The sequence below is a fragment of the Diachasma alloeum genome, unplaced genomic scaffold, assembly GCF_001412515.2.
Source record: "Diachasma alloeum isolate Michigan unplaced genomic scaffold, Dall2.0 Dall_scaffold_00494, whole genome shotgun sequence".
Taxonomy (NCBI): domain Eukaryota; kingdom Metazoa; phylum Arthropoda; class Insecta; order Hymenoptera; family Braconidae; genus Diachasma; species Diachasma alloeum.
In genome coordinates this window covers 128430-153461 of record NW_021680627.1, presented here as the reverse complement: position 1 = coordinate 153461, position 25032 = coordinate 128430, and the positions used below count along the sequence as shown (strand labels likewise).

General features: G+C 37.2%; 1 protein-coding gene across 1 annotated transcript; it reads right to left on the bottom strand.

Annotated features, from left to right (window-relative positions):
* Positions 1 to 2137: 2137 nt before the first annotated feature.
* LOC107042598 (eye-specific diacylglycerol kinase) lies at positions 2138 to 23822 on the bottom strand. Its single transcript, XM_015263701.1, has 7 exons — positions 22819 to 23822; positions 17128 to 17263; positions 9983 to 11045; positions 8133 to 8515; positions 4987 to 5999; positions 3769 to 3932; positions 2138 to 3685 (listed from the first exon to the last, which is right to left on the bottom strand). The coding sequence occupies exons 1-7, from the start codon at positions 23820 to 23822 to the stop codon at positions 3636 to 3638; spliced, it is 3813 nt and encodes a 1270-aa protein (XP_015119187.1). The 3' UTR covers positions 2138 to 3635.
* Positions 23823 to 25032: the final 1210 nt, after the last annotated feature.

Genomic DNA, 25032 nt, shown 5'->3' with positions numbered 1-25032 from the left:
TTCTAAGGATATGTTCTATTGAATATTTTTATCGAAAAAAAAGACACACAAGATTCTGTGGAATTTTCCAATACAATCGGTCGAAAACCGACAGAAAGTTAAATAGAAATCCAATACAAATTTCCAGTGAAATCGCTAGGTTTTTCTATGAAATTTTTTCGCACGTGGAGTCACGAATCGAACAGACGATCATCCACGATTATTACAATCTAGTAGGAATTTTCAAAATAGTGTTTCTCCCCCTCTATTCAATTCATTCGACACGCAGAGGATTTGTAGAAAAACATTTGTCTCTTTGATTAAATACAATTTTTCGTAATTTCAAGATTGTTTTTTCTATTTATCGAGACAAGTCTTTGATGATTCAGTGACAGCGTCTAAGTTAATCCTTCATATTTCGTTAATTAATTGATATTAGTCAGTAATTCGATAGGCGAATCAACTAGTAACTTATCGGTAAAACAATAACAAATGATAACAATGGTAGAGATTCGTAGAATTATTCTTTCACTTGTCTAGTGATAAAACGATTGTTTCAATATGATCTAGTTTTTAAGTCAGTTATTAATCTCTTACGGGATATCAACAGGCCGCACTTTTTCATTCTTCCTTCAAAATACATATGAGACCTTTTATAATACATACATTGTTCAACTACTTAAATTTTACATTTTTTCCTTCAAAATTTTACATCACTTCCTCCGTCGTTCCTGTCTCAAAATTTCACTGTCTTCGGTGGTTTTTTTTTTCGGTATCAAGTTTCAATGAGGATATAAAACATCTGGTGGAGGTAACTTTTTTCAACAGCTCCAATTTTCTCGTCGCCTTAGCGAAAGAATACTCAATTTCAAGCGTAAATAATTCGTAAAATGAGATGAAAACATCACTTGATGCTGAATAAGCTGAATAAGCTGTTCTCCTCGTTACACAGACTAAGAATTTAATCTTCTCGACCCATTTCAGCTGAATCTCACTCTATTTTCCTCATCCAGGTATATTTGAGAAGCTCATCCGCAGCTGTGTTTGCATCGACGAAATTGTATTGAAACTTCACTATCGCCAGTGAAGGAAAAAATAATTGGAGGTATCCACTACAAGTTCTAGAAAAATTGAAAACTCCCCGAGAGTTATGAATAAAATTGATGTTTGATTTAATTTTCCAAGACTATAATTGACAAACACTGAAGAAAAGTAACGAGTAATTTAGTAACAGTCAAATTTGTAAAAGTGAATAGTGGAAATAAATCCCTTCATCTCAACAACAACAGGAAAGTCTAAACATAATAATTTTTCGTGATTTTTTTTTAAATCGGGGATCTCTTGTAACGTGAGAGGGGTCGGTGAATTCGATCTGGATTATCATCGTTGATTGTCCGACTTTTTATTTGAATCTATAAACGTAAATAATTGGATAATCCAGATCGAATTAGCGCCCATTAGGAAGGCAATACTGTGTTACAATTTTTTTTTCTCTCCACTCGTTAACATTCCCACCCGCCCCCTATTAATTGCTCGATTAAGACAATTACATATTCACTACTTGATACATATTTTTTTAACTAGCTAGAGTGTTAATTCAGAGTGGACCATAAAAGGCATTTGTTGACTCGTTTAAGTACAAGAAGATAACTCGACAATGTGGCATTGATAAGTCGATCTTGTTGGAGTTGAGTGAGAATGGCAATGTCTTTGCATGTAACGATCGGTCACTCTTTCATATATAATTGTTCAATGTACAGTGGCTAGAATGAATTTTAGATGTACACAGGCCGGGTTTCGCATTTATTTATAGGGGAGACAAAAATTTCTGTACAATTTTTTGGTTCTCAGCAGGTGTATACACATGATTGTACAGCATTACCTAAAGCCAAAATTAAGGTACCCAATTCTCTAACATTTTTGGAGTTTTCCTCTGCCATTATCCTCTCAGCACTTCACTTCGCGTTTTTATCCTATCGATTGCCGTGAATTAAAGCGAAATTCGTGAATTATAGAGCATTGTACACTGTTGAAATTTTTGGATGAAATTTCAAGGAATTTTGTCATTGAGAAGTGAAAATTTTATGGAAAAATCAGTGGAGGCTTCAATTTCAGTTCAATTATTCTATGGAAATTAATAGAAATTGGAAAAATTCATTATTAAAAAAATTATTAGAAAAATTCATGATTAATTGAAAATTTAGGGTAATTTAGTATTAAACATTCGTGTTCTAATTGAAAATTGAAGTCATCTTGAGAATTCTCATTTTTTCGTTGCTCGCAAATTTGGAATTTCATAGAATTTTTAGTGAAATATAAAATTTCATGATTCTGTTCGCTCTAAATCGAATTCAATGCATTCTATCTTGAAAATTATCAGTCAACTGCCCACAAAAAATGGAATTTTGTAATTAAAAATTCCAAATTTTATGGAAAAATGAATGGAAACTGTAAACCAGCAAAATTCAGATGAATATATTTTTGTTTTGATTGAAAATTCAAGTTAGTTTGGGAATATTCATTTTCCTGCTGCTCGTTAATTTCGAATTTCATTGAACTTTCAGTGAAATTTAAAATGTCCTGATTATTTCTCCCTCTAAATCGAATTGAATGTCACTCTCCTGGAAATTACTACTCAACTGTCCAAGAAATTTCAATTATTTTTCTAACAGTGTAATCTGTAAACTGTCACCTGAGGAAGTATCTCTATGAAATGAAAATGGTAAAATCATTCCTCAAGAACAATTTCAATAATTCCTTCAGATATTTCTGTTATTTCACAGGGGAAAAATCATGGGCATGAAGTCCGTCAAAAATTATTCATAACTTAGTCCCTCATTAAGTAGTTTAAATATAATTTAGTATAGTTTAGCAATAGACCGTCTCTAAGAACTAATTGGTGTTCGTACGTTGATCCCCATTTTTTTCATTTTGGTACCGATAATTAAATTCAATATCTCTTCCACCCCCTCACCGCCCAAAATTATTCCTCTCCTTCTTGTAATACCAACTGACGAATTAGACACGCTTTAGGTCTACAATTCAATAGATGTGATCTGATTGCGATACATTAATTAATAGATTTATGCCGAGGTCCTTCGAGTAAATTCCAACCGGCACAATTAATACTTTTTTTTTCATAACTTTAAAATCGACTTGATTATCATCTGACAAAGAGATTCATTGATGAAATAACTCCTCATCATAAAATCGTTATTAACAGTTCGATATTATTTACTCTCATCACGATTACCATCACGAGATGAATTATCTTATGTTATAAAAAGACAAAACAATCGTCAAATTTCCTCACAATCGTGAAGATACAGATGTGTGGATTGTTAATCATTTGGTGAACGTTTTTGTAAATATATACTAATATTAATTTTCGAGGTAATTAAAAATAGAGGATCTTTCAATCGAATTTCTTAAAATCATTGTTTCATACATTGTGTTAAACGTCTAGTAGAGATATGCCGATCCTGAGCCGTTCACCTCATTCCATTTCAAGGAATCCAACGACTCAAGGATTTTATTAAAATGGACCCCTAAATAGCTTAGACCCGAGCAGCCTGAATAAAGCGTCTCAAGTTGATATTTTCAAACATTGAAAATTCAAAATCACCTCTGATGATGTCTCAAAACACAGCGAGAGGTCAGGGAAGGTTCTGCATGTCCTCTGTCACCAGTTGAAATTGCTCTTGACCTGCGAAAGAAAATAATTCGCGTTTTGTAATCGAGAATTTTACCGAATGCTTTTCATCGTGCTACATTCATCTTTGCATTTACTGTGGAGATATGCTGCGAGATCCCTGTCTTCAGCAATGAGGGCCAGCTGCTGTGCTGTATTACCGTGCCGATCTCGAACAGTCAGGGTCGCCCCTCCGGCAACCAGCATGCAACAGATTGAGCGACGTTTTTGTTGGGCAGCCTTGTGCAAAGCCGTCTGTCCCCTGGAGCAGTTTTTTTTTCTTTATTAAAAATGAATCCTCTGCAGGTGCTTTTGAGATTTCAGAATGAGTGGAGTTGGTGAAATGGAAGGAAAATAAATGGATGCTAAAGTGTGAGGGATATTCCCAACATCTGAGAGATTAATTACGATTGAGGGAAATGGAAATGATGAGTTTGTTTCGCTTGATGAATTAGAAAAATAAAAAGTTGTGTATTTTTGCAAAATGTCTAGGGATTTTCAGGAAATTTTCGAAATTCCGAGTCTTTTCCGAGGAATTTTTCTATAGAAAATACAGTAGACTGCCGTTACAGCCGCACTCGTTACAGAGTCGCGACTGTTAGGAGGCCTTGTCTCTAAATTCCAAAAAGCCGAAAAATAAAATACTCTAAATATGAATTTTCGATCACAAAATTCAGTTCTCTTTAGACTGTCATGGAGAGAGCTTCTAGTTTTGTTGGGATGAGTTGAATTAGATAATGTATTCAGAATGAAGAAAATAACAGCAAGATTACCGATAAGAAAGTTTTAAAAAAGAGAATTAAGCGGAATCTTAAAACTAAAACTAGAGGACCAAAACCACTGTGATAATGAAAAAAGTTTTTTGATAAAAAAAAATCGGCTGATTATAAAAAAAAAACGTAATTAAATGTAATATAAATAACGTAATGACTAAAATCATTTAACAAAACGTTAAATTCAATAAGAGGGAAATTAAATCTTTAGTATTTTTATTTTATGGCTTCAGTTCTCAGAAATCTCACTTCGTGCGAGTGCGTGGTGGAAGTAGTGAAATACAGTCGCATTCTTCGAATTCACTCCCCCTATTCCCCCACGAGTGCGACTTTACCAGGAGTCTACCGTATATCAAAAAGTCCAATTAAAAATCCAAATAAATAGAAAATTCAAAAGAAATTGTTATACGTCAACAATATCTGCTGTCAAATGTGTAAACGTAAATTCGTGAATTCTCCTTAAAAAACCCTGAGCATTCGTGCAGAATTTCTCCAAACAACGACATCAATCGATTCCTCAAAGAAACGAGAAAGTCAACTCACTTGTCGTTATCAACCATATTGAGAATAGTAGAAGGTGCACAGGCGATGAGATACCTAACGATATCCTTGTGCCCATGTCTGGCAGCGATGTGCAGAGCCGTCTGTCCACTGGCATCGATGGACAGAAGTGAATACCCCCTCTCATGAAGTTCCTTGAGTGTCTTTAGATCCCCAACCTTGGCCGCCCTGATGATTCCGTCCGAAGTCTTCTCGAGAAGACCACTATTGAAGGTGTGAACCTCCGACGACAGACTGAACAGCCTGTCCCGAGGGCTGATGAACGTGGAGCCCTGATCCCTGTGTGACTGCCCAGGCCCAGAGATGTGTTTGGACGAGCTCTGTTTCCTCATACTGTCTTCATTGACATCCTCAAAGCTCTTGCGGTCCTTCTGCAAGTCGAATCTCCTCTCGGAGACTGAATCGAAGCTCTTGGCCTTCTCCACAGCCTCTTTTCTCTTCTCAAGGGGCGCTCGAGGCCCCTCGTCACTCACCAAAGTGGGTCGCAGTGATTTCTCCTCGCAAGGGGATGCCTGAGCTGTCTCCGGCTCAGGATGACTCGCTGTGTCCGATTCATTAGCTGTCTGACTACCAGAGTCCTCATCGAGAATGTAAACCGCCTCGGCAGCGACATCAGTCACGTAATGGAGCTGCTCCTGGGCTCTATCGATCCTGAAGAATCTCTCTGCTGTGTAGGAATCGAGGAAACAACACGAGTCCATCGGATACTCCTTCGCCAACATCTGTCTCAATGACTCGAGATCCATTGTTGCTTCGAGATCCAGGGGCTCCGCCCTCCAGGCAACAGCTGCCTTTCTCAGACGATGTTTGTCCGAGTGGTATGCCATGTAGTCAGCCATCTTAATCCTCATTAGGGGTAATTTCAAACTCTCCAACTTGGCTCCAACATTCTGAGATGGCTTGCTCGTTCTTCTACGCTTTGCCAACATCGTCGCTTTGTTCAATAGTTTAATATCAATTATCGAGGGAAGCAAGCGACATGCCTCACCGTCGACCTGTGAAAAATACATTTCACTGGTATTGTTGGCAAGTTTGCGAACTGTAATTAACCGGGGAATTGGAGGAACTCGGGGAAATTTGAGATTTCGAATTGTGTAACAAGGAAAGTTGGCACATCCGTGACCTCCGGGAATGAGAAATATGGATTATTCTGTTGGTAAAACGTTTGTTTGGGGCTGTGGGGAGCGCGAATGGAGTTGCGGAATTTATTAGGCTGCAGAGGGAATCGGGGAGTCGTTTTTGAGATGTTGGTTGACACCAGTTTTAGGGAAATATTGAAAGTAAATGGGGATTTTATGATTAGAAATGTGGATTATTTAACTTTGTGAACTGAAGAGCGTATCTGCAGATTATTTAAGCCGTAGAGATGATGCGTGTGTGAATTCTCTTTGAGAATTTACGGTGCGATTAGGGTTTTCCAGCCGTTAGTTACTCAATTCGAAAAAATGTAATTGAAGAACTTGACGTTTTCTCGTAGAAATTATATTGAATTACTATTTTTACATTTAAAAACTCAATTTGGTTTTCATGTGAATTCCATTAAAAATTATGCAATTTGTTGTACATTTTTTAATAGATATTTTTTATAGAAAAGCGTCCATTGATGTTCATGTAACTCATTCCATTGGGATTTTTCTGGAATTATTATTTCCAGAATTCTTGGACATAAATTTCCCAAGTTTTTCTCTTTGGATTTTATTATGGGAAACAAATAAAAATAGGGCGGAAAAAGCTAGGAAAATTTCTGCGGAGGGATTTCTACAAAAAAATCGAAATCTATAGATTTTCTTCTGACAAATATCTTTTGATAAAATGATACGGTAGAGTTGCGAAATCTTCATTAGAATTGTTATGGAGTTGCAATAAAAATTCAATAGAATGTTCTAAAGGAAGAAATGATGATTATTTCCATACGTAATTACATAATTATTCCTATTATCTTTAAATGGAATTAAGTATCATCGGACGAGAGAATTGTTCTCATCATTTACTGAAAATTTTCTAAAATATTGATTCTCGAACTGCTTTCAAATAGGGCAATCTCATTCAATTGAATTCCTTGAAGGAACCCTTCTCACTTTACGTCAAACGTTATACCGAACGAAATTCCAGAATGTTCGCAATCTTCTACCCAACAAACACAAAACAAGGGGATCAATCGGAAACTTGTTCGTTCGATTCCGTAAAAGGTCACACCCACAGCGACCCGCCCCTCCCACCACTCCGCAAATGTCGCAAAAGTGCCTCGACAACTTAAGAATGATTCGACAAATACTAGAGAATCATTTCGACCGTGGTACCAGGGAAATAAATCGTCAAGAGAACTGATCGTTAGAATAAACAGAATAAGAGGGAACCATCATCACCTGAACGCCTCACTCAAAAGAATGTCAATGATCCCAGATGCGAGCTGCAACTGCGGGGCAGAATCCCAGGACATTGACAACATACTATGGCAATGTCCCCTTCTGAATCTGCAGAGATTAGAACTACAAGCACGAAAAAATTTAATAGAAAAACCTATCGAATTCGTTAGAAAATTCCATTGAATTTCTATTAAACTTTCTATTCGTTTTTGTCTGATTCTATCGACATGTTCAATAGAAAACATTCAAAAGAAAAAGTCAACAGGATTCGATTTTTCTATATAACTTATTCTTCTCATATATTTTCTATAGAATTTGCTCGACTCAAATTTTCCAAGTTTTCTCATTCTATTTTTTTTTCTTCTCATCAAGAAAATCAAACGCAAAAACTTGGAAAATTTGAGCCGAGGGAATTTTATAGAAAATATCTCAATAGAATAAGTTATATAGAAAATTTTTCTATTGAACATTTCAATAGAATCGGCCAAAAACTAATAGAACAGTTCAATAGAAATTGAATAGAATTTCCTAATGAATTCGATAGGTTTTTCTATTAAATTTTTTCTTCCGTGTAACCGAAGCTCTCACAGCGATAGACAAATTCTTCACAAAGTGTAAGCTCCGCATATAAAAGGCGAAATGTATTTTTAAAAAAACAACGTAAAAAGAAAATGTACGACACCCTATCGACAGCGTAAATAACCCTGTTATGGATTTTATACTATAAACCAATGAAAAAAACAAAACTTAAGAATGATTTACCTGCATCGGAATGGTTCTCGTAGTGATTAATTTAGCTGTGCTGCACTGAGTGATGCAGGTGCCATGGCCACCGGCCTGCAATAGTGGAAGTTGATAAGTGGTAAGACCAACGACTTCAAAAAGCCCATCGTCAGTCGCTGGCTCCTTGGTCCCACTTCCACCTCCCCAGGGATGTGTGCCACCACCGTATGACGGTATATTGAGAAAGACAATGGCGTGCACACGATGCTCTTTGAGCTTTGGGGTCATGTCTTGGCCGTCGCACTCGAGTGTCACGAATTCGGACAGATCCTTCCATTTCCGGAGGACTAGATCTTTACCCCCCATCTGGCCATAGAACATTTTATTCCGGAGGCGAGAGTTGAATTTTTCAGGATGTGCCTCTGTGGGGATTAATTGGAAATGCTTCAACTTCCAGGGGATGAATTATTCACAGCGAGGGCTTTGGATTAATTGAAAGTGTGTGAAGTTGTGCAATGTTTAGTAATGGGGTAATTATCGTGGAAATGAACAGTTCTGGTTATACCCAGGGGCCTTTGTAACTGAGGAAAACCTTCAGCAGACATCGGCATAATCATAATTTTGAAGTAAAGTTGAATTTTGAATGAGTCAGTTGTTAATATTACTCACCAATTTTTCGATTATTAAAATAATCATCAATTTAAATACTCAAATTCCGAGTTTTTTGATTGAGTATTAGAAACCGATTTACAAGGTTTATTAGCTATGAATTAAATATAATATCTAGTATATTTCAATGTATATCATTAGTTGGCGTTCATCAGATTTTCAGATAACATTCTTTGAAGAACTTATCAATAGTATCGATAATAATGAGATTCAACTCAAATTCCGAATTATTTTATCAATAATTGAGAAATTAAATTACCAATTATTATATTATTTTTCAAATTTCAATGAAGATGAGTAAATCTTAATTATTGTGAGCTGTAACTTCTCACAATATTTCTAAAGTAATGATTGATGCCGATCTATGAGCTTAAGGTTTTTTGCCGATTGCCCCTATGTTCTTCAAGAATAATATTTGTAATATTCCTCAGCTATTAAAAAAAAATCTGACTAGCTGTATTATACAGTTTCTGGCACGTGAGGCATCGGCCAAACGGGGGTCATGCGTCCCCCTGAATTCGCTGTTCAAATTTTATAGCAGATAGTCTCAACGAAATTCAACTCTAAAAATGAGAATTTCGTGAGATGAATTCTTATTCGATTCAAACAATTGATCAACAAATAATTTCATATTCCATTCAAACAACCATTGTTGCCTTCATTAACACCATATGAGGCTAGAAAAACTCAATGACTCAATTACTTATGAGAATCCAATAAATTAAATCATTTAAAATTTTTTCCGTGAATCCACAGGGACTAACTTTTAGGTGGTATTATCTTGGGAGATACCTTAACGCAAAACATCTGTTGGCATCTCTCTAGATTTCGAGATTTCCCAAAATAACTTGATATTTTTTCACCACAATGCGGATATTACATTTACGGAAGTATGATATTAATACAGTACTATAATAAAACGTTGTCCAGTAAAATCTGAAATGAGCAAAACGAAAAAAACTTGTTCGTTTCTTGAATAATTTTTAAACTACTTTTTTCGCATGATTTTGCAGTCTCCTGCTCAAAATTCTAGTTTTGAATTTTGCGTAATAAATACACCTTTAAAAGAGTCTCCAGCGCATGAATTTTAGAAATTATTTCCACGTGATTACCAATTTTTGCCTCCACAAACGAAAAAGTTATTTCCCTCTGGTGCACCTCCCCTCAATTTCTTCTAAAATCAAAAAACAATAATTGAAATAGATCAATCAAGCACTCACCCCTCGCCTCATGAAACTCCAACGCAATATGCGCATCAACCCCAAGCGAGAAATAATTATTCACGACATTGAGTGGCAGATTTTCCTTCCCCTTTCCCCCATCATCGTCCCCACTGGCATCGGGATTTCTCTCGACATTGACTTCCCATCTGTCAAGAAGTGTTGTCTCACTGTCACCAATGTTTGATAGAATTTTTCCAATGGGCTCATCCGTGTAGCCACCGCCCCACCCAAGTGCCCTGGCAAGATCGTTGCCAGTGCCGAGTGGTAGTACCCCAACGGCGGGTGGTGGTGACGCACCAATTTGATCGAGAATTGACAAAACCCAGCCAACAGTGCCATCACCCCCGCACGCCAGTACCCGAACATTTGGCACTTTCATGAACAATTCAAGTCCCATTTTGGGGCCGCCCTGTGTGAGATCAAACACCTGTCGTGGATTCAGAAGCCACTGAAACTTCTGGAGTAACTTAGCCCCTTGATTGCCCCCAGATTTTGGATTTATGAATACGACAACTGGACGAATGTTGGGGGAAGGAATGGGCTTTATCGCCCACAATTTTCCCTGATCCTTGTCGTCCTTGTCCTTATCACCACTCTTGCTCTTTCTCCTCGATGACGCACCCGTTCCAGCTCCGCCCTTCTTCTTCCTCGGTGATTTGCGTAAACTACTCTTGAAACTACCCTTTCGCGGCAGCTTGACGATCCAAGACGGCGGCACCATGATCGTACCGTGTATACCCAATTGACAATTCTCACCAACTCTATCGACATTGAAGCACGCCTCCTTATTGTGATAAGCCTGCTTACACCAGCTACAACTAACAGCCACAATTTCCTTGGAACTGAAACTCAATTTCGATTGAAATGCTTTTGAGCAATTGGCACATTTGCCCTTCTGCGAGCGACGATGCACCCAGTGGTGGTGGGTCGATGCTTGTTCACGATATTGACGGACTCCAACGTCTCGAAAACTTGGTTTACATTCGAAATTCAAATTTCCGGCGCACAGGGCGTGTGCCACCACCCGGCATGCTGCGCACTTCAGCCTCGGTCCGTGTTTCTGTGGACAGGGAAAAATCAATAGGTTTTTAGAATTTATTTTTCAGGATTATTCTTTTTTCTTCCCAATGGAAGATTTGCAATAACGCAAATTTCAATTTCCAATTCAGTAGCGAAGTGGTCAAACGGTTTAAGTCGATTTTGGTTATTGGCCAGTTTTCAATGAATATCTCGAAATCTAAGGGAGGTGGCTAAATTTTTCTCACAACCTTTTTAGTAGCACTCAATCCGCTCTGCAAAAAAGGTCATTATGAAAATTTCGCCATCTCCCATAAATTCGGAAATATTTATGGAAAACTCAACTCAAGACTAAATTGACTTGAACCGGTTGACCACTTCGCTACTGAATTTTTTGTGTCAGGATAACTAAATGTGTTTTTCATTTTTTTTTTAATTTCCTTATAAGGGATCAATCGAATTTCATGAATTTTTTCATTAATATAGACTTTAATGAGCTCTATTCATTGACACCAATTAAAATTTAATTTTTCATGCAAATTCGAAAAAATTGGTATTTTTCGAAAATTTGATTTTTCAACGATTTTCATGGCTCAAAAAATTGATAGCGATACCCTCGTGATTCTGTCAGAATATAGTGACAATCGCACAGTTCGTTGCTGAGTTATAACACATGATTTATGCGATTTGACAGAGAAAATCGGTTTTTTCATGATTACTAAAAGAATCACCAGTAAAATCAATTAAATCAGGGCTTGAAAACTATCTTTCAATGCCTTCTTAATCAAGTTGAAAAATGGTGAGAACAGCATCACAAAAAAATGCAATTGTCTAGTTGTTTAATGTTTTTTCGTCGTTCTTCTTTCATTTTATTGAAATATAATCAATGTCTTATCCACTATTTTCTGAATTTTACGAAAAGAATAGTTTGAATTCTCCGCGCACAAGAAATTTGGTAAAAAAAACCTAGCGAATGCGACAGAAAATTCTATTGGAGGAAATTCTATTCGACAGAAAATTCTATTCGTGTGCCACCGCCTGTCACGCTGCGCACTTCAGCGTGGGTCCGTGCTTCTGTAGACAGGGGAAAATCAATATATTTTTAGAATTCACTTTTCTATGGAAAAGTTATTTTCCCATTGTTTTTTTTTCGTTGCTCCTCTTTCATCCTATTGGAATATGATCAATATTTTCTCTACGGTTTTCTGAGTTTTGCGAGAAAAATAGGTTGAGTGGTCCGCGAACGAAAAATCTGGTAGAAAATCTAGCGAGAATTGGATGAAAAATTTTATTGGAGACCTCCAAAGCTTTGCTACGTGTTTTTTAAACAGAAAACGGTCAGTAGAAACGTTTTTATAGAAAAAATCAGTAGAATTTCGTCTTTCTATACAACTTTTTCTGTTGAGACATTTTCACATGCACTCTCCAATACCTTTGTATTGACAGAATGAAATGCAATGGATTTCATTTCAGCTCGCGATCCTTCTGCAAGCATTAAAAAGCTATCAACTTTTGTAGATGCATATTGTTTGTCCACCAGATCGATTCTCCCCTCATTCCTATATCACACGTTCCCCGGGATCTCATTGAGCACGCTATCATTCTCGAACAGGAATAATTTTTCATTTCTCCACAGAGTAAATACATCAAGTGGTTCGATCACCGGACGACCTAAACAACTGGTCCATTCACCTTCAACCATAATATTATCCTATGATTTGGCAAGCGAAACAAATTCACAAACGCTCCTCGAAGCTCAATATGCTATTCGTGTTTGACTTACTCCGTCGATTGGCGAAGCGAATTGCTCGACAATATTGAGATAGTAACGCCCCCGCAGTGCAATTAAAACCAGCTCGGGGCATAAAATTTCCAAAGAGCTCATAAATCTTCCTCAAAATGCTGACAATTTCTCCGCCCAGTGGAGTGTTAGAAAAGGAATGGAAATGGATCAGGAAATGTATCACAATTATAAAATTCTGTAGGTTAACTTTTACTTTTCTTCCTTGATTAATAATATTCAAGTCCTTTGGCCATTTTTTTCCAGTGAAATGTTTTTCTACTTTTGTAGTCGAACATTAGAGCTTTCATTTGAACCCCATTCGACCCCAATTTTTTGGACGACTTACAATGATTTTATTATTTAAAATTTGCAGGTTTCAATGGGAATCTTGATATTAAACTATTAAAAAACATTTTAAAAATCTAAAAAAAAATGAGAAAGTTTACCTGTGGAGGAAGATTGGTGAAATAATTTTAAAAGCGCAATTCTTGAAAATTACGAGTATCTTCTGTCAATAATTTCTAAACAATCAATTTTCCGTCATAAAAATCATTCGTTCGAAATTGAAAATTCGTTATTGAACTCACTGAAATTCCAAATTTTTGAGCTGCAGGAAGACAATTGCCCAATTTGCTTGAATTTAAAAAAAACCTGAATATTCAGTACCAAATTACGCTGAATCCTCAGTCAATTGTAAACTCAGAAATATATCCAACTCAATTTGCCTGTTTTCTATGAATTCTCATGAAATAATGGAACTAAAAATCACAGTTTCCATTAATTTTTCCATAAAATTCTGAATTGTCAATGATAAAATCCCTCGTAATTTCCCTGAAACTAAAATCGCGATAAAAATTTCCAAGAACAATACCGGATATTTCGAGCAAAAATTTCGAACAGGGTATTCTTAAAAAAAATTAACACCCCATGAATTATTTTCATTAAAACAATCAATTCAGTAAAGAAGGAAAAAGCCAGAAGGGTGAGTGCTCTTAATTATTGCCATGAATTTGCAATTTAAAGTAGCTCCACGTGTGCGCCATGAATTAGCACATAAACGGTCATACATTCTTTCTGTTCACACAAATGTCACCGGAGGGTGGGCAAACCTCCTCTTCCAGTCTCATTTTAAAGCTATTTTCCATGGTTCATTCGGCGGGTGGAATACGGAGATAATGAGACCACATGGAAATGAATAACTAGAAATAGGTCGAAATACATCAGATGAGGATTTAACATGTGTACCGAATGTATTTCCCAGGGTGGCTGAATATAATCAAGTATGAATCTCACACGTGAATTATACAATTTTCATGCGCCCAAACAAACGACAAATTTGAATGGAACTTTTCTGCTCATTTCAGATTTTTTTTTTGAATTTACTAAATCTATTCATTTATTCAAATGAACGATTTATTTGGCCCGAACGCAGGATTATTGCGGTGTTTAAAGAATCGTCTGAATAACGTGTTGGAAAAAATTTTAATGGAGAAACCTGCAACTTTGCCTCGAGTTTTTCAAAAGAACTTTTTCAACAGAAAAAAGTCTATCGATATTGATTTTCTATAGAACCTATTCTTTTAGGGTTTTTTCTCGACAAGAACCTTTGGACTAGCATTTTCCGAGTTTTCTTCTTCGATTTTATTGTGAAAAACTGATAATAATGCGGCGGAAAAAAATTAAAAAATTGATGTCTAAGAGTTGCTGTGGAAAAATAAAAATCTATTAGCTGCACTTTATCACATTTTTCCCAATGACTTCGCCGATCAGTAAATAACTGGAAAAAGTGAATTTTTCGTGATATTTCCGGTATTTTCATATTGAAGAAGTGAGAAAAATCTGGCTAAATATTGCCTGCATTTCATTTTCTCGTCAACCCTTTGGAGGATTATAATTATTCCGGGGAGGTAATTTTATGCAAGTGGGAGCTTTAATAAGATTCTACCTCGCCATTCCCTCCCCATCTGGCCCTCCCCGGGGGGTACGGCTATTACGACTCTTGCGTGTCAATCTGAAGCCCTGGAAATGAAAGGAAAGAGAGAGAAACAGAGAGAAAGAGAGAGAGAGTGAAAGACGCCACTGGAGAATGAACGACGAGTGATACAGGGGCAAGGGGGAGAAGGTAAAACGTTTACTCAACAGGGTGAAAAAAAGATCCTCCAGATAATGCGAGTTTATAAACAGTCAAGTGGATGGAAAATGAGATTTTTATGGGTGTAAATAAAACAATGATTTCCTCTACACTTTCCAATTACAAGGGGGTGGCGCACAGTAGTTTGTTACATGTTCTCTTCCGCCTCTCTCGTTATGTCGTGCCGCTGGGGGAATATCGATGTTACATTAATGCACGACTTAAAACGCCGAGTTATTGACGCGACCCCACAACAGGAAAGCACTAACGACCTGGGGATTTATGAATTGCAGAGTATTCAAATGCACACGAAGCGAGAAAATAAAAGGGCGGAGAGTGTTTGCTTGAAGAGTTGAAAAGCTCGGTTGAAAATGGTTCTTTCCGTTCGGAGCTTTTTTTTATTCCTTCGTGAAAGGAGTTGAGAAAGTTCAGTCGAGAATGAATAATTCGGTTTTTTTAAGTAGTTGTAGCACTTTTGAAGTTTTATTTTGGCTCATAGGAGGCATTCGTCTTTACGTAATGCACCTCGTGTTGAAGTTTCGCGTTGGTTTGATGTTTAGTAGGGGATATTGGCTCTCAAAGGTTCATTTTAACAGGGCATGCCTATTTTAATGCATTAAGTATAGCAGGAGATGGAGTGAAATATTTCCAATCGTGAGATTAAAAAGCCAATCGTGAAATTTTCAAATTGAATAAAATAGTTTCTAATTATTCCTTGCAACATGATAGCTTCTTCCAGATATTTCCTGTGAATAAATAATGGATCATCATTTTTTCCACGATTTGAGAATGAATAATTCGGTGTTTTTAAGTAATTATAGCACATTTAGATTTTTTTTTGTTCATAGGAGGCATTCGGCTTTACGTAATGCACCTCATGTTGAACTTTCGCATTGACTTGATGTTTAGTAGGGGATATTGGCATTCAAATGTTCATTTTAGCAGGTCATGCCTATTTTAATACGTTAAGCATAGCAGGAGATGTAGTGAAATATTTCCAATTGCGAAATTAAAGAGTCAATAATTAAATTTTCAAATTGAATAAAGTATTCTCTAATTATTCTTTGCAGCATGATATTTTTTTCCGAATGTTTCCTGTGAATAAATAATGGATAATAATTTTTTCCATGATTTGAGAATGAATAATTCGTTTTTTTTGAAGCAGTTGTAGCACATTTGGACTTCACATGGTCCAAATATCCGGAAAACCCAATTTTTACATCGTTATGGAATCGATTCCCGAAAACATTCTGAACATACCTAAGTTTAATACAAATTTAAGGAAATAATTTCTGGAGTAGAAAATTTTTCCGTAATACTGACGCACACTAGTGACGACGCAGTAGTTGCGTCCTCTATTGTCAGCCAACTGTTTGACTTATTCCCATATTACGAATGTTTTCAATTGTCTGAAGTACTTCAGCGTCAAATCAATTCCGTTCTTCCCCTGAGAAGTTCGAAATATGACACATTACTCGACGAAAAAGCAATCTTCTGACACATGTGATAAGAAGCCCTGTCTCCAGCTCAAAAGATGAACTCACATCCACCAAAAACCCCGTTTTCTGCCTAGTCATGCAGCATACTATGTTAACAGTAACAAAAATGACAGCTGATCGCCAGCACAATTGTCAATGGAGGAGATCGGCGTAAGTGATTAGTAATTCATTGTAAAAGTGTGAGCAAAAAATTCTTGAAAATATTAGTATTGATTAAAAATATTATCATTGATTAAAAACGCTCTCTCAACATGTTAAGAATTTTTCTTACTTACTTTTCAAACAAATCAATTTAAATTTGCGGTCTACATTGATTGTTTCTTTAAATCTTTACTCCAATGACTCAATTCCCTAGAATTTCAGTGGAACTGAATTATGATGAAAAAGTTGCAAGAGGTATGCTCGAAAAAAAGGCAATTAATCACTCATTTCGTTGCCACCAAAGGCTCAAAATCAACTGAAAATGGAAGCCCCATAAAGTAGAGAATTCCCACCGAATAATTGTTCCACCCGACCACTACCATTCACTCCTCCACAAAATGTGGTAAAAGTAGAGAAGAATATAAGTTTTTTCGAGGTGGAAATACTTATTTCGAATCGTGCAAAGTTTGGGAGATAAATGGGCCGTCAGTCTGCCTTATCCCCTGGAAATTCTCTCCTCCGAGGTAAATAATATACCCAAAGATATTCAATCTCAATGTTTACGACTTACTGAACAATCATTGGCGTAACAGAAATCCCCAGAAGCTGCAGTGGGCACCCATAGATGCTCACCATTGACGGCATCGGGGCCCCAATCCGGGGTTGATCTTGGCTCTCTGCTGCCACTGGCAGCCTCCTCCCTTCCTCTGTTGATAAATGAAATAAATCAAATTAAAATACGTAATAACCCAAGATAACCCCGAGCAAACCCCATTATTTTACTTATCATTCACCGAAATCCGGTTAAACTCAAGAGAAATATTTTCCCATCCACTTCCCGGAAGGGGGAGTAAAATTAATGTGAATGGAGGGAGAACTTGATCGAATAAAATATCTCCGTGGAGCACAGATTCCCTTGTAAAAGTCGTTTCTAAAAATTTCAGTTGTTTTCTACCCCTCCAGCGACTTTTGTTCTATAAAAAATCACAAAGCCACACGATTCCCCTCTTGCCCTAACAATTTTTTCTTCCCTTTTATCATTTTTTCTTTATTCTTTTCACTCCAACATAGTCCTCTTCAACCCGTTTCCCTACAAACTTTTTCAATTTAATTTCACCCGCAAGAGCCGAGAGTTCACGGGTCTACAGACTCCCCTCTCGAGTTGGAACAAAAAGTGGAAAAATTGAATAGAAAAAAAAACCTTGCATAAAGTTCTACTTCAACTGCCCGAACTTCTTCAGGACTCCTCATGCGGGGAATCCTTGGATGTTTCGAATTATCGAGGATAGTATCTGACCTTTATGATCTACTTATCTGGATTCTGTAGTTCTGGGCCGAAAACCAATGGTTCAATAATTCAATTGGTTAAAAATATTTATTAATTCCTTGTAAATGAGGTGAAATCCGCAATAGTAATTTATGATTACTCGACAGGATGAAAATTCACGAGAAAAACCTAGCGTTTTTGGAATTCTATCAGTTTCTCTTAGGCATTTTTATGGACATTTTTTAACTATAATTACTTCATTTTTTTTCACTGAATATTTGTAGAAAATATGCGATGAGATCAATAAATTTTGATTTCTCCATGTAATGTCAAAAGAATTGGATTTTTCTGTAGAATTTCCTCGGCTCCCATTTTCCAAGTTTTTTTCATTCTATTTTTTTCTTCTCATCAAGAAAGTCAAACAAAAAACTTTGAAAATTTGAGTCGAGGAAATTCTACAGAAAACGTCTGAAGAGAATAATTTATGTAGAAAAATTGAATTCTATCAACTTTTGTCTATTGAATATTTTCTCTTGAATATTTCACTAAAATCGGCCAAAAACTAATAGAAAATTTAATAGAAATCTACTAGAATTTTCTAACGAATTCGCTAGGTTTGTCTATTAAATTTTTTCGTGCGCAATTTCAAGGGAATTCTGAACAATCGCAGCCCATTAATTTTTTTTCACCTGTTAGACGTGAAATTCCATCCGAATTGCATTACTGGACCAAAAGTGCCGACCCCAATGACTTTATCTCACTCCAATATTAATCACAAATATAATTTTCACTTACAATTAACCACACTTAAAACGTAGCATATCGAATGAAAACATGAAAATTGTAGAAGAAGTAGATTAATATAGTTAAGAGTAGTAATTTCAAATGGAAAAAGATCATGCCGTGTGAGACGAAAAATAGTCCACAAGATAGTTGAGATTAATCATTTGTCATGCTGACAATTCCACTTGATAACTTCAATTATTCTATCTTCTAATTAATGAATAAATTAATTCGCCTTGAGACTGCATTAAAGAAGCCCTGAAACAACTGCTGTATTCTGCTTGTTGCCAATTCTGCACTGTTGTAACAGTGTCCTTGATCAAATCTGAAAAATTCTCCAAATTAACCAGCGTAACGAGTACACCTAATATCATTCCGCATTCCCCCAATCTCCAACGATACCACTAATTAGCCTGCGGCACAGTGAGAGCTATCAAAGCGCAAGTGCAAGAGTGCCTACAGTTCGGTGAAATATTAAACCACGACAGAAGCTGCATTCATCGAAAAATAAAAAGATCGACTACAATCAGTTTATTGAAACAAAACTCGTTCACAAATTTTTCCCGGCTCTTTTGTCAACGTGAATGGGACTAGTGGCGATTGGATTGGATTGAAGCTTTCTCTCATGTCCCACAATTGAGGGAGATAATAGAAGAATGAAAGAGGATGAGCGGATGTAGAATTAGAATATTGTTTTGTAACTTGGCGTTTTTACAAGACGAAGTCGGCATGCATAAGTACAAGTTACAGTAATGAATGATAAATCGTCTTTAAAACTCATAAAGAAAACCAGAAATGAAAAGAGACCATTCGTTTGGCTGAATTTAAATAAATGAGACAGCAAAAAAATTGGCAGAAGGCGATATAAAAATCAAATGCAGAAAATTCTAGACAACTTTGGTTGCTCTGAGTTCTAGGCTTTCTTGACACAACAGAATGAAGAAGAATTTCCCTTGACTTTTTTTAACATGAATGAGAATAATGGTTATGGAATTGAAGCTTTCTTTCATATCCCACAACCCAAATGAATAATAAAATATATAAAAGAGAATATAGAATTGAAATTAAAATATGTTTACTGTAACTTTGATATATGGAGTCAGTTTTTACAAGGGGGAGTCGACATGCGTAAGTACAAGTTACAGTAATGAATGATAAATCGTCTTTAAAACTCATAAAGAAAACCAGAAATGAAAAGAGATCATTCGTTTAGCTGAATTTAAATAAATGAGACAGCAAAAAAATTGGCAGAAGGCGATATAAAAATCAAATGCAGAAAATTCTAGACAACTTTGGTTGCTTTGAGTTCTAGGCTTTCTTGACAGAACCGAATGAATGAAAATTTCCCGAATGAGAATTTCCCTTGACTTTTTTTAACATGAATGAGAATAATGGTTATGGAATTGAAGCGTCCTTTCATGTCCCACAACTCAAGTGAATAATGAAATATATAAAAGAGAATACAGAATTGAAATTAGAATATCTTTACTGTAACTTTGATATATGAAGTCAGTTTTTACAAGGGGGAGTCGACATGCATAAGTCCAAGTTACAGTAATGAATGATAAATCGTCTTCAAAACTCATAAAGAAAACCAGAAACGAAGAAAGATCATTCCTTTAGCTGAATTGAAATAACTGGGTTAGCAAAATAATAGGTAGAAGGCGCTATGAAAATCAAATGCAGAAAATTCTAGACAACTTTGGTTGCTCTGAGTTCTAGGCTTTCTTGACACAACCGAATGAATGAGAATTTCCCCTGACTTTGCCTCAACACGAATGAGAATAATGGCTACTGGAATTGAAGCTTCCTCTCATGTCCCACAAGTGAGGTGGATAATAAAAGAAATAAAAGAGGATAAGCGGAAGTATAATACAGACAGGATAGGACATGAGAAATGGTAGAAATGGGAGATATATCAAGAGACTGACGTTGAGGTGGAAGAGCCAATGAATGAGGGGTAAAGAAACGAAATGAGGACTGGCTGGACTGGATCTCATTTATTTTATCGTTGGGTCTCGACGAGCTACTTAGGATACCTCGAAATCACCCTCCCTCAGGAGAATTCACCGAGGTGTTTCATGTTACATTACGGGAGAGAAGGAATACTGAGGGAGCGCATGGGTATGGGCGGATGGGGTTGCACGCTTGAGGAAAAATATGGAGGGCGTTGTGTTGAAGGGAGTGTAACCACTCGATGATGTCATTGGGAAAAACCGGAAGGGTCGACCTTTATTTTTTCTTCCTGTTTCTTGCACCACTCGCTGGGTGAAACTATCATTGGGGAAGATGGAAAGTTTTTTCGCTGGTGAAGTGAAAATATTGCGTGCTAACCTGTCATTGATAGCAGTAACATTCTCTTTTTTTTCGGAGTGAGCGATAGCAAAATTTTTTTCTATTAGCGAGGGACATAGGCGTGAGAAGTAATAAGAGAGTTATGAGGAAATCCTGTGGGAAATTCCAGTTTAACTTTATGGAATTCTTCTTCATGAACTTCTTCCATAAAAAAAAAATTGCAAATCCTGATACGACACGCACGAAAAAATTTAATAGAAAAACCAAGCGAATTCGTTAGGAAATTCTATTGGATTTTCTATTGAACTTTCTATTAGTTTTCGAATGATTTGATTTTTCTATGTAACTTGTTGTCTTCAGATATTTTCTACAGAATTTCCTCGGCTTGAATTTTCCAAGTTTTTTCATTCTATTTTTCGGTTCTTCTCATCAAGAAAATCAGAGAAAAAAACTTGGAAAATTTGAGCCGGGGAAATTCTATAGAAAATATCTCAATAGAATAAGTTATATAGAAGAATCGAATTCTTGTGAATATTTTCTATTAAACATTTAAATAGAATCGGCCAAAAACTAATAGAAAATGCAGTAGAAATTCAATAAAATTTTCTAACGAATTCGTTAGGTTTTTCTATTAAATTTCTTCATCGGTGGATCTTTCTAGCAACGATTTTGCATCACCATTTAGATTCCCTATGAGATTGGCCCATAAACAGCCGGAGAATGTCCATAGGAATTTATAGCCTCCATCGGGAATAATTTCCTGAACGCCCAGAGCATTTTTATAGGCACCATCAAACCTCTCGGAACCTTCATAAAATCATTTTCTACAGAGGCGTAAAAATCCCGCAGACAAGTACACCTAAAAATCCGTTGTTAACTAAAGCATATCTCTGGTGTCACTAAAAGTGTTCATTTGCAACCGGAGAAATGACGCATACGAGGTGGATAAAACTTTTTGTTTGAATTCATTTTCGTTTGAATTTTCGTTTCGTCTGTTCGTTCCAATAATATATTTATTTCGATGGTGAAGTGAAAATATTGCATGCTAACCTGTCACTGATAAAATATTTTTCTATTAGCGAGGGAAAATGATGTGTGAAATAATAAGAGAATTATGAAAAAATCCTGTGCGAAATTCCAGTTTCATTTTGCGGGATGCTTTTTCATGAACTTCTTTTCACAAAAAAAATGTATCAATTCCGATGGGATACTTCCAGGAATTTTCAGTGAAGGAAACGATCCTATGGAAATTCTGTCTTGCATGATTTAGAATCGGAATTTAGATTCCCTATGAGATTGGCCCATAAACAACCGGAGAATGTCCACAGGAATTTACAGTCTCTATCGCGAATAATTTCATCAACGTCCAGGGTATTTTTATAGACACTATGAAACCTCTCGGAACCTTCATAAAATCATTTTCTATAGAGGTGTAAAAATCCTGCAGACAAGCACACCTAAAAACCCGTTGTTAACTAAAGCATATTCTGGTGTCACCAAAAGTGATTACTTGCAATCGGAGAAACGACGCATTCAAACCGGAAAAACCTTTTTATTTGAATTTCTCCTGTTCATTTCAACAATATCTCTAGTGGAAATGAACAAACTCATATTTATTTCTATTCCGTAAAATGTATGATCCAAAGTTTTCATTCCGACCTAAAAAATGACTCATTCGATGTAATTAAAACCCTAAATAATACAGAATCAAAATTCCTCTCCCAAATCTTACAAGACCGATTCCGCCGAGATGATCCGCTAAAAAGAAGCTATTAGACCATGTCCCCAGGATTTTTTCACACGTGAGGCCCCTACATAACCGATAATTCTAAAAAATAGCATTTTCGTGCTGGATTTATCTACAGCAATACCACAACTACATGAAAGACACTCCATTAAGACACCCGACGTACCCACCCTCTGGCTCTGTGATCCTTGCTGGGTAGTAAAGCAGTGTACCTCGTCTGTTGATCAGTAGGCAAAACAATATCAACACTCTTGGATCTAGTGTTCTGTTGGGGCACAGCAAGACAGTCACCCCCATCACCATTACCATTTTTATTATTGAAACACGAATCAACAGACGCGGCACGATCTCTCTTCAACTCAGGTACAGTTAGAAAAATATCTCTGACCACGAGTTTGCACTTTTCCACATCATTGTCCCTGTCCTCGTCATCATCGTCGCCCCTCGACTCTTCGTCGTCGTCATCTGGACCAAGAATTGAAGGTAGATCAATGGGAAATGATATGACAGCTTCCTGTCGCGAGAGTCTTCGAGGTCTCTCACCAGGTACAACCTCCGGCCTGACGTCACTGACGTCACGACACGTCTCACAATCAGATGTTCTCTCAAAATTGGTGAGAGTAACCCGAATCTCCGGGCTGCCATCTCTCCTCGTTTCATCATCATTATCAGTGTCAACAACTTCAATGCTAATCTCCTCGAGATCCTCGTCCTCAGGCTCCGAGTCATTGTCATCTTTCCTGAGAAACTGTGCCTTCCACTCCTCAACGCATGCACAGTGATAGCAACCAGACAACTGTATCAACGGTGTGTCACTCTTTCTCGATCCTGAGGAGCCAGACGATCTCGCTGGTGACGACGAAAGGAGCGAGCCCCTCTCATAAACATCAACTGACTTTGATCTCTGCGCATTCTGCAATTGTGGCACCCGCAGGGTCGCCAGACGTTGGTCTGACGACCTTGCTGGTGACGACGACGATGACGATGATGCCGTGTTTATTTTAGTCAACAAATCACGATATTTAGACTGATCGTCCTGACGCTTAGCCTCCAACTGTATCTCATCGAATGACGCTGATCTCACTTGCTTGGGCACTTCCAAACTCGATTGTGACTTCATTTCCGACCCGGTCGGTGTGCGCGACCTCTTGAAGGTCGAACGCAGTCTCTGCATTATCCAATTTTCCAATATCAGTGACCCCCACTTTATCAGCAGTAACGAGGTGTCTTATTGGTGCCTGGTGACGGCGTGATGACACCAGAGTGACACCAGTCAACTCAATTACCAATGAGTCGTCAGTCATCAAGTTAATTGATGAATTTTTTATTATTGTTGGCTCATCATCAGCAACAATTGTGCTGATCAACGTCACTGCTAATTCCCTGCCCATCCTAGCTCATTCAGGTGGGTTATTAATTGAGTAATGGAATATTTTCTCACTCCACGCTCCATCCAATTGTTCCAGGACACTTTTTCATTCCGCTATTTATACATATTTTTTCATCTATTTCTCGCCCTTGAAGTCACGCCGATCGCAATGCAACGCCCCCACACCGGCCTCTAATTGATCAGCGTAATTACTGTACTCCACTCAGTTATAATCGACAGGTCGAAGTAATTGGCATAGTAATTAACAAATTACCCTTGAACGTAGACGAAGCAATATCTTCCCGATGCATAGAGCCTCACCCCTCATCCCTCAGCAAGTGTAAACTCAATACCTCAAGGAAATTGTCCGATTACTCAGCATCAAAGACCACCTCCATCCCACTGGATCCATCGCATTGGTGCGAAGCGATTCCATGAATACTTGATCACTTCATTCCGCCGAATGTCACGGACGTTTCGCTGATAAGCAGATTAAATTTCATGAAAAACTCGACGAGTTTTCCCATTAATTCCCTGATAAATCGTCTCAACAACTTTTTTTCTTTCTCAAAGCCTCTCGCCGACTTATCCAGCTCGAAAAGCTTCCCCTCAATCTTCGGGATGGTGTGCAGTGTCAATGATCGTATCACGAGGCCGTGTGAAAGTTCAACGTGCGCCCACGTACGTCTGGCATTCACCAAGAAAGACCGAAACTTCTGCCGAGTACCAACGCCTACAAATCGTCATTCCATCAATTGCGAGAGATGGGAGAATCAATTGTTCATCATTTCAAAATCGGTTAATCGCCAATCCACGTGACATTTATAGTTTGTAAATGACATTCGTGACGCAGTGACAATGACAAATGAAATTGGTGGTCATGAAAATACACGGAGTAGCCAAATCTACTGGGGCCACTCGTCACTCATGGACTGATGGACACGATGATCCCGTTGATTTGTACCACACTGGACATGCCACGAGTACCAGAGTGTACGATACACACAACCAGCAG